The sequence below is a fragment of the Phocoena sinus genome, chromosome 13 (genome assembly GCF_008692025.1).
Source record: "Phocoena sinus isolate mPhoSin1 chromosome 13, mPhoSin1.pri, whole genome shotgun sequence".
Taxonomy (NCBI): domain Eukaryota; kingdom Metazoa; phylum Chordata; class Mammalia; order Artiodactyla; family Phocoenidae; genus Phocoena; species Phocoena sinus.
Genome location: NC_045775.1, coordinates 59,214,064 through 59,225,116, shown reverse-complemented (window position 1 = coordinate 59,225,116; position 11,053 = coordinate 59,214,064). Strand labels below are relative to the sequence as shown.

General features: G+C 39.3%; 1 protein-coding gene across 3 annotated transcripts in view; it reads left to right on the top strand.

Moving 5' to 3' along the window:
* Positions 1–1,432: 1,432 nt before the first annotated feature.
* The window catches only part of NFU1 (NFU1 iron-sulfur cluster scaffold), a 28,818-nt gene continuing 19,197 nt past the window's right edge, over positions 1,433–11,053 (top strand). Inside the window, exons 1-3 of one of the 3 annotated variants that reach the window (XM_032653329.1) lie at positions 1,433–1,679; positions 3,904–4,004; positions 7,449–7,584. In XM_032653329.1, coding sequence (XP_032509220.1) covers positions 1,618–1,679; positions 3,904–4,004; positions 7,449–7,584 — 299 coding nt within the window. In that variant the 5' untranslated portion in view covers positions 1,433–1,617. Of the gene's footprint in view, positions 1,680–1,746; positions 1,770–3,903; positions 4,005–7,448; positions 7,585–11,053 lie in introns of those variants that run through there. The other 2 variants (XM_032653330.1, XM_032653331.1) reach the window with 2 other exon arrangements.

Sequence of the window (11,053 nt, the reverse complement as noted above, 5' to 3'; positions counted from 1 at the left end):
AATCCTGCAAAGGAGAAAGGAGAAGGAGTAACCAGAAAAATAATAGGAAAAATTGGCAGTTGTGGTGCCAGGGAAGCCAAGGAATCAGATTACGAAAGGGAGGGAAAGACCCTCAGCATTCCATGTTCCAGAGGTCAAGAAAGGTAAAACCCAAGAAGGATCCTTCAGGTTCAGCAACATGGATGATGTGGGTGGTCTTGTCTAGATCAGCTCCCCTCCCCACACCGGTGGGACACAGAATGTTGCTTTCAGTGGTTTGAAGAGTGGGAGGTGAAAAACTAGAGACTAAAAGTGTAGACAACTCTTTTATGCCATTCGACTTTGCAGGGGGAAGAAAAAGTGGTGGTTTTAAGGTGGTTTGGGGCAAGGCAGGATTTTTCTTATGGGAAGGAACAGATAAGAGAGGGAGAAGTTGAAGACAGCAAGATGGTTTCTAACTGGGGCATGTTCTTGGGTGGAAGAGCCACGTTGCACACTTGATTCAAGGTCTAGAAGAGAGTAAAGGGGAAAGCCGTGGATGACACTGAGGTCTAGAATGGGTCAGCAAAGACAGAAGCCAACACGCAGCCTTGAGAATGTAAGATGCACTCAGAGGAGGCTCACGTGTCCAGCCCCAGAGCAGCCACAGCCTGAAGCCCCGCCCACCCCCTTAGAGGCCTCCCCTTCCATGTGGTCTCAACTTGTCCGACAACAGGTGTGTTGTTTCCTTTACAGAAACCAGTCCTCTGTGTATATCTTCTAGAACAGTGCTTCTCAAACGTTAGCCTGCATCAGAATCACCTGGAGGGTTTGTTAAAGCAGATTACTGGACCCCAGGTCCAGAGATTGTGATTCAGTAGGTCTAACGTGCTGTGTGATAATTTGCACTTCCCACGTGTTCCCATGCGGTTGCTGCCCTCAGTCCACATTTTGAGAACAGCTGTCCTAGAGAAAGCGTTTTACCCCAGTAAGATCCTGGAGAATAGTTAACGAACTTTTGTACTTTGCTCTGGAAATCACTCAATACTCATGCTTATACAGCAAAAGGCAGCTCCACACGAGGTGAGTTCTCTGTGCTTGTTGGTCCAACATGATCGAGTCCACAAACCCAGCCTAACCCAGGCCCACAGGGGCCCCATGGGAGAAGAGCAGGCAACTCGCTGGAGAAAGGCGAGAACCTTCCCAGGGTATGCTTCAGGGCATCTTTTGAGACAGTCACTGAACTGGGCCTGAATGGCAAGCAGGTTCCTACCAGAGGCAATGGGCGGGTCTAGAATGTTCCGCAGGATCAGGCTGTGCAAACGCAGCACCTATCAAGTGGGAAAAGCAATGCACTGTTCCGCGCATGCGTGCGGAGTCCCTCGTGCTTGCTTGAGGACGCCTGCGCAAGCTTCGCAAGGATTTCTTTTTTCCCCCCGTCTCCCAGCCTCGGGAAGTATAGGTAGGTGATTATTTCAAACAGCCGACGCAAGCCCGCTCCGCTCATCCGCAGCAGAGCCGCGCGCGGCCGGTAGGGTGCGCTATCCACGGTGCCTTGCCAGATCCCGGCCGGCCTGCGCCTGCGCGGGGCTTGAGCACCGCTGCGAAGGCTGTGGGGGAGTGGAGCGGCCTATCCCACACCTGCGCACTCGGACCAAGATGGCGGCGGCGGCCCTCCTGGGCTGGGGAGCTGCGGCGGCTGCCGCTGGGCTGCGGAGGCGGTAAGTGGTGAGCCCGGGGCTGCGTATAGCGGTACCGCTGGGCTTAGCCAGCAGAGCGGTCGCCTCCCCGCCCGCCCTCTCTTACACCAGGTGGGGAGAAGTGCCCCTGACCTTGCCTTTGGGTCCACCCCCATCGCCGAAGTTGGGGGTTTAAACCCTGAGGTGGGCAGCTCTCGGTGAGGCAGCTCTGCGACCCGGTTCTGGCGGGCCCTGCCGGCCTTGTCCCAGGCTCCGAGACCCGGTGCCTGAGTCCCTGTGGTGGGGAGACTCTCAGAGACCGGCTGTAGGGACCCCACAGAGGAGCTGTTTTTAAATCGGGGCCCCTCCAGCCCCTCCACCCCGTGCATTCGCTCTGCCTTTTAAACACAAAATCAGAACGTCAAAATGTCACTCATTTTCTTAGTGAGGCCTACCTAGAAGGGGAACGTGACCTATCTGAAGTCACACAGCATCTAAGTGCTGGAACTCCAGATTTCCGCGCCCCACCAACCAAACCCACTCCGTTCCCTTGTCTTTCCTCTTTCCGTTTGCCCTGTCTTTGCGTTTGGCTTCCCAGGGACACCTGTTAACACTGGTTAGGTGAAAGGCACTGAGGACGTTAAGTAGATTGTTGTACCCTGGTTTCTCTTATGGAACAAAAGGAGAAGAGGGCCTAACGAGGGTTGACCTCCTGAGTGTTTGTTAGGGGTTTTAGTGCTAATGATGCTCTTGAAGTTGAAATGCGTTTCCTAAAATAATTAGGTTTGCAGAAGGATTTTTTGTTAGTCACCTCCTGTTTCCCTCTCTTCTTTTTGAGTAGATGTCTTCCTGGAATAATTTAACTCACCTTTACTATTTTATTACTGTAAACCCATCTCCGTCAGAATATACAAAAACCCATCTCCATTCTGCCTTTTCCGTGGGCTGAAAGGAAATTTCCGTATTCCAGGTGTAGTTCCGTCCTCGGTGTACTTCCATATTGCAAGGTATCCAAGATTTAGGCAGTGTGCTATAGATAAAAATGCTTTCACCCCAAACCTGAATTCCATTTAATGAACAATTGTTGGGCACCTATCGCATACTAGTAATAGGGGTAGCTAACATTTATTGAACACATACTACACGGCCTAGCACTGTTGTAAGCACTTTACATGGATTATCTGGATCCGTGTTTGCCCCAGTCTTTATGAGTTAGCGGTGAATATTAACTTCATTTTAGAAATGAGGAACTGAGGTAGGTCATCATGCTAGTGGCTAGGGACAGCAATGAAGACAGTCCCTCCTCTTTATGAGTTTGCAGGTTGAAAATAATCAGAGAAACGTAAAAAACAAAAAGTGATCATAAATATGCTTAAAATTCCTCAGTGACTCCTGTGAAATGAAAATTGGAATGGATGGCAATAGTATTTTAAAGTAAACTGCATTTTTTTCATGTAACTTGCGTCAGATTTCTAAAATTTTTCACTAGTAACATCTCCTTTTGTTTACTTTTCTAGTAGTATTTGGTTTTCCCTTCTCCCTTCGTTTTTAATTAGTCAAATCCATGAAAAAAAAAAGTAGCCAGTCAACACTTTGGAAGTTTTGTAACTTTGGTTATTTCATTCTGATTATATTCAGAGTAAAATAACCAAAGTTACAAAGCAGCATCGATATGTTTCCAGTCAGAAAGCACGTATGGACTGTTGACTTCTTTAGCAGTTTGGTGGAGAATAGTATATTTTCGATTAGACTTTTGGAGGTATTGAAATGCCTTTCAAAACAAATAGCATAGGTTGTCTCTTTCCATGGAAACATGGTGGTAGAGACAGAAAAGGAGGAAGACTTTTCACTGTATTTACTTTTCTTCCCTTTGAATTTTGAACCATGTGACTCTATCACTTAGTTGTTTTTAAATCTAAAATGGGAAAAACAGTTTGTAGCTCTTTGCCTCCTTCATGCATACCTAAGAGTCTGGAACTCCAGGTTATAAATCACTAATGTAGATGCATTTCTGTTTCTTTACACCAGGTGTTGTATATTCTATATACACTCAGTTATAAAGGCTGTAAATCTCCCCTTGAGCTCTTGTTTTTAAATTGTTTGTAGATATTGCTTGTGTGAGGGAGTGGAAATAATGTTGTGGATGGAAAATGAAAATTCATCTTTGTTATTATTTTCATTATGGTTGTTTTATATATGAGAAGTAGAAACTTGAGCTTAAGAGATTATCTCTTAAAATGTCATTTTTATTTGTTTTTAAATGTAGATTCTGTCATATGATGAATCCATATACCATTAAGAAAGAACCTCTGCATCAGTTTGTCCGGAGACCACTTTTCCCACTCCCTGCAACCTTATGTAACACAGGTAAAATTTCATCTCTTTTAGAGCAAACTGCCTGAATGAAATTTTGTGGGTCATGAACAATGAGAATTTGTAAATTTTCTATTCAGATGCCTATAAAAAGAATATAACATTTTTTTCTGCCATAAATTACACTTCGCTATAATTATTTGCTTACACATATCATTTGACCTTAAATTTCAAGAATCCTGAATACAGTGTCCAGTACTTCTATGAAATCTCAGTTTCTTGTGTAACACATCTTCTGGAACATAAGAGTTGCTCAATAAGTGATTTCTGAAACAAAAATATAGAAAGAAGTTACAAATGGGTTTGTGTTTCAAAGAATCATATGTATTTTAAGCTATTGCCCTCCTTATTTTGATAAGAATACCTCTAAAATCAGTAAGTTTCTAGCTTTCACCCAGGCCTTAGGACATAGTACTTTGAATGTAGTTTTTCTTTTTTTGTCAACATTAATCACTATGGTTTTGTTGACAGTCTTGTTGATGTTACATGCTTTTACTTTCTTTAATATTGGAAATAAGTATGAAGATAGGATTTGAAAATTTTTGCAATATGACCACTGTCACGTGGTTAGGGAACCTTGTCGGGGAGGGTGTGTGTATGTGTGTCTGTCTGTCTGGGAATGCCTACCTATATGTGCTTATGGAGCTGTAAGAATTGGGATTCAGCTCATGGTCCATCTCCATTTCCATCACTACCTTGAACTCCTCCTTGTGGCCATGCTACTCTGGAAGGTGGCTAACTCTGGCTAATGCCATGAGTTGGATCAGGGTAGAGACCTTACCTCTTCTGTATCCTGGGGCAAGAACAGGAGTGCCAGTTCCTGTCTCCTTGAGTCACAGAAGAATTTAGGCATAAATATTGAGCAACTCAGCATCTTAAGCTACTTTAATTAGACTTCTAAATTTTGTAGAACTGAATTATGTGGTCATCTAGGCTTTTCAAATTGGAAACCTGCTGATTTTAGTCTTTGATATTGACTTCAAGCACCATTAATTTATACTTGAGGGGGAGCTTATGCCTACCTTTTTATCTGTTACCTATTATACCAAGCATAATAGGAAAGATTATTTTACAAGAGTCTTTCTCTCCTGTTGTAACCGTTATGACACTTTCAGAGGATCTTTCTGGATGATGGATCTGAGAGTCATTTTTGAAATACCTAATTTCACCCAGTTTAGGCTATGACTGGAATGATTTTGTTAATACCTAGTCAAATTACTTTTTTTGAAGTACCTTTGTTCATTGTTAAAATTTATGTAGTGATATCATATATTTATCATATTTTCTATTTCAGACATATGTAGATTATACTCGCTTAAATAATTTTTTACATTTATAGTTCTTCAAGTGTTTCTAAAAATTTTTCTTTCTGCATGTATAGTTTTACACAAATGGACTGAGTAGAATAAAGCCAGATTTAATTCTTCAAATATTGGTGGAGTGCCTAATATGTGCAGAGATTTTGGTTACCAATAAATTATTAAGAAAGGCCACAGAGATGATTGGTCAGAGCCAGGGTTAAAAGAACCTTGTTTTCTGTATATTTACAGAAAGTGGCAGCAGCACTTTATATAATGTTCCATCTGAAAAATTGTTCCCTTGTAGTGCAGATTGTCAGAGGAATTTATTGGTTGGAAGTATAAATACTTTAAATCAAGTACTTCAACACTGAGGTTATCAGTTTTCATTTTTTTCTTTTTTAGGATTTGCCTGGTCACCAAGTCACCAACTAATATCTTTACAGGACAGTGACTTAAGCAAAACGTATGGGAGTTTAGTTTCAATTTCTACTTTACCAAGGAAATGACTCAATATCAGTTAGCTGGAACTGCATGGCGAGGTGCAAAAACAATCTCAGCTGTCAAATTAGAATCTTCTCTTTTAACAGTTAAGAAAAGCATTTTTATACCAACCATATGTTTTGCCAAATTTAATCTCTTTCTAATTTAAAATAAAACTTGTTTTTTGATATTTTACTCTTTCTTAAGGTATGTGATATGAAGATTATGATAGGATAGAAAGACTGATCTTAAGTATATTTTTCTTTTATGCTTGGCACTAATACTTATGGAGTGGTAGTATGCACAGTGGTTAAACAAGTCAGTGCTGGAAAATTGGCCAGGCTTGAATCCTGGCTCTGTCACTTAACTAGCCGAGTGACTTTGAGCTTTAGTTTCCTCATTTATAAATTAGGATAAAAACAGTGCCTCCTTGGCGGGATGTAAGGATTAAATGATATAATTCGCATAAAGTGCTTAGCACCATGCCCAGCACATGATAATTACTCAATAAATTAACTTATTTCCATATACTGCTCTAAGAAGAGAATTGGGTGGTGCTATTTGTTTTTTTTAAGTCAGAAGGTTTATTTTCATAATAAGTAACCAGAGCCTGTTTAATAGTTTTAAACTGTTAAAACCTCAGTATTATCTTTTTGTCCTATGAGCTGTTATTCATAATAGCAAGGTAGGAAATTAAAGATTCTTTTATTCTCAATCTGATCATGGCCCTAGAAGGAACAGAGAAGAAAAGAATCTCTAAAGATAATTTTTTTTTAATTTTATTTATTTTTTTTTGCGGTACGCGGGCCTCTCACTGTTGTGGCCTCTCCCGTTGCGGAACACAGGCTCTGGACGTGCAGGCTCAGCGGCCATGGCTCACGGGCCCAGCCGCTCCACCACATGTGGGATCCTCCCGGACCCGGGCACCAACCCGTGTCCCCTACATCGGCAGGCGGACTCTCAACCACTGCGCCACCAGGGAAGCCCTCTAAAGATAGTTTTAAAATATTCTAGAAAGTAATTCACATAGATTCCCACCTACATGATAATTTATAATGTCACTAATTCTATACCTTTGGACAAGTTACTTAACTCTTAGTGACTTAACAAGTTACTTATCTCTGAGCCTCAGTTTCTTCATTTGTAAAATGGGAACAATAATACATTCTTCATAGGATTGTTAAAGGCTTAAGTATATATAAAGCACTCAGCCCTGTCTCTGTAATAAGTAAGCATAAAATAAGTATCATTTGTTATTATAAATTTATTTATTTTAAAAAATGTTAGCACTTTGGAAAGTGATGATGATTTATTATTATAGCTAATTTGGTATTGAGTTACCAAATAGAATCCATCTAAGACTCCTGAATTATGATATGCCTTCCTACTTACGTGTAGGATATTGCTACAATCTGTTGAGTAACAAAACTATCTAAATAATTAGTATTAATATAAAATTCAGTGAAGTTATCCTAAATATTTTGATAAATTTGTTGCTTAACAATTCTTACTCTGTAAGCTTGGGCAATAAAGCTTTATGTTCTTTTTTTCTAATTTTCCATATTTCTTTTGGTTCTCTGAAAATGAGCACTTCATAGTCCATAAACTTGTTAACATTTCTTTTCTAGAATAACATTCTTTCTTTTTTCTCTTTTAGTGAGACACATGTTTATTCAAACACAAGATACCCCAAATCCCAACAGTTTAAAGTTTATTCCAGGAAAACCAGTTCTTGAGACAAGGACCATGGATTTTCCCACACCAGCTACAGCATTTCGCTCCCCTCTGGCTAGGTATAGTACTATTTTTAATTTGCTTTTACCAAGAAACATAAATAACTGACTTCGGGGGTTAAGGTAGCCTTTTTTAGCTATTTTACTTTTATGTGCATTGCATCTTTTCAGTATAGAGATTATTTTCTTTTCAGGTGAGAGATAAAGAAAAGTAAGAGTTGATATTAGGAAACCCTTCTCCTGAAAAGGGATGTACTTAAGAGATCTGCAGCAAGACTAAATAAGAATTTATACTTTTCCTTTTAAAAAAATCTATCAAAATGATAATATGGCAGGACTTACCTGGTGGTCCAGTGGTTAAAACACCACGCTTCCAATGCAGGAGGTGTGGGTTCGATCCCTGGTTGGGGAACTAAGATCCCACGTGCCATGTGGCCAAAAAAAAAAAAAAAAAAAAAATGAGGCAGATATCCATTCTAAATCTTTAAAACCCTGTTTTTAGAAAACAATAATAACATGATCATTTTATTCTCAAGGATAGCTGGATTTCTAGATGTTTCAAAATGTAATAGTTTCTAAAATATTCTTCTAAGAACTATAAATGATAATAGTTATCAGATGTGGCATGATTTTTTAATAAACTAGTGAGTGGTGACAGTTTTTATTTTTATTTATTTTTTATTGAAGTATAGTTGATTTACAATATTGTGTTAGCTTGAGGTGGATAGCAAAGTGATTCAGTTATTTTTCTTTCCAGATTATATTCTATTATAGTTATTAAAAGATACGGAATATAATTCCCTGTGCTATGTAGTAGATCCTTGTTGCTTATCTGTTTTAGGTAGTCCTTATCTGTTAATCCCATACTCCTAATTTGTCCCTCCCTCTCTATCCCCTTTGGTAACCGTAAGTTTGTTTTCTGTGTCTTTGAGTCTTCTTCTGTTTTGTATATAGATTCATTTGCATTGTTTTTTAGTTTCCACATATAAGTGATATCATACAGTATTTGTCTTTCTCTGTCTGACTTACTTCATTAAGTATAATATTCTCTAGGTCCATCCGTGTTGCTGTAAATGGCATTATTTCATTCTTTTTAATGACTGAGTAGTATTCCATTGTACATGTGTACCACATCTTCTTAAGTCAGTTGTCTGTTGATGGGCACTTGGGTTGTTTCCATGTCTTGGCTATTGTAAATAGTGCTGCTCTGAATATTGGGGTGTGTGTATCTTTTGGAATTAGAATTTTCATTTTTTCTGGATATATACCCAGGAGTGGGATTGTTGAATCATATGATAGCTCTATTTTTAGTTTTTTAAGGAACCTCCATACTGTTTTCCATAGTGGCTGCACCAATTTACATTCAGTGGTGACAGCTTTTAAATTCACTAAAGACATGTTAAATGTATGTCTAATGATAAAGCACAAACAATAAAATTATAAAACCCCTTTTTAACTGATAGCTAGAGAAGTTATTTATAATAAGAAATGTTAGGTCAATCACATCAACTGAAATTTTTGGTAACCTAAGACTGATACTGATTGCCAAGGATATTGGGAAAATAAAACTTAGATAACTATTTCTGTATACATACAGCCATTTAATGTGTCTCATTTAGGGGAGCCAGGAATATGCTTATCCCCGGAATCGTTTTTAAAGTTTCTACTTAATAAATATGCACATTTCCTTCGACCTAAGCATACCACTTCTTGGAATGTATCTTAGAGCATTTGTTTTTTATACTTTTTAATACCAGCCACAGTAATAAACTTTTTTTTTAACATCTCTACTGGAGTATAATTGCTTTACAATGGTGTGTTAGTTTCTGCTTTATAACAAAGTGAATCAGCTATTAAACATCTTATATTATGACTCGCTATATACATACACACATATACATACACAGATATACATAAATATGTACATATACATATGTATATATAGGTATGAAACAAGTGTTTGATGGGGCAATTTTCGCCTTTATAAGGTATAAAACATTCTTTTTTCAATAAATTTATTTATTTATTTATTATATATATATTTTTTGCGGTACATGGGCCTCTCACTGTTGTGGCCTCTCCTGTTGCGGAGCACAGGCTCCGGGCACGCAGGCTCAGCGACCATGGCTTACGGGCCCAGCCGATCCGGGGCACGAACCCGTGTCCCCTGCATCGGCAGGCGGACTCTCTACCACTGCGCCACCAGGGAAGCCCTATAAATTTTTTTTTTATTTATTTGTTTTTGTCTGCATTGGGTCTTCATTGCTGCACGCGGGCTTTCTCTAGTTGTGGCGAGTGGGGCTACTCTTTGTTGCAGTGCACAGGCTTCTTATTGTGGTGGCTTCTCTTGTTGCGGAGCATGGGCTGTAGGCGCACAGGCTTCAGTAGTTGTGGCACGTGGGCTCAGTAGTTGTGGCTTGCGGGCTCTAGAACGCAGGGTCAGTAGTTGTAGCACACTGGCTTAGTTGCTCCACAGCATGTGGGATCGTCCCGGACCAGGGATCGAACCAGTGTTCCTGCATTGGCAGGCGGATTCTTAACCACTGCGCCACCAGGGAAGTCCCTAAAGCAGTCTTGTATTTCCTTTCTGGTGCTTTTTATATTATTCTGTTCTGTTCTGTTTTATTTTATTAGATAAAATCCTGGTCACTATATAATTGATTTTACGACTCACTGGTGGTTTTGAAAAACACTACCTTAGAGAACAGCCACATATGTACATAAGGAGTGTGCAAGTATGTTCATTGCAGCCTTGTTGGTAATGGTAATAAGTTAGAAACAACCTAAATATTCATCGGTAGGAAGAGTTAGATAAACTTTGTTCGTCCATAGTCTGCATGGACAAACAATAAAACAATAAAAAGGATGAGGTGGACTCATATTTACTGAATGACCTCTAAGACATACTTGTTATTGAAGAAAGCAAGTTGCAGAACAATGAATACATTATGATTATTATGTGTATGAAAACAAAAAACACAAAACAACAAAAATGCACTGATAAAGAGGTCTGGAAGAATGTACACAAAACTGATAACAGTGGATTTGGGAAGGGTGGTCAAGAGGCATTTTCACTCTCTATGTATAGTTTGAAATGTTTACATCACGTACAAGCTCACATATTTTGTATTTTAAAAAATGTAAAAATAAAAAAGCCCAAACTGATTCAGTTACAGATTAGTTGGAGATTATTTCTGTCAGATGTTCAGTTGGCAAAAATCCCCATTTCTCCGGTTTACAGAATTTATTATCTTCAGTCAGCCTTGTTTTTGTTGTTTAGCAGAGAATGTTTTTACTGTAAGGTAGAACGTAAGCTTCATGAGGATGGAAACCAGTCTGTTCTGCTTGTTGTTGTATCCCTAGTGCTTAGTACAGCGTCTGCTACTCAGCAGGTATTCAAATACTAGTTGAATGAATGAATAAAGAGTAATGTATCTTACTTCAGGGAGGCATTTGACATGTTTCTTCCTGTCCTTGTAGACAAGACAAAGAAATGTAAAAAGAGGGTAAACCTGTCTTCGGGGACATG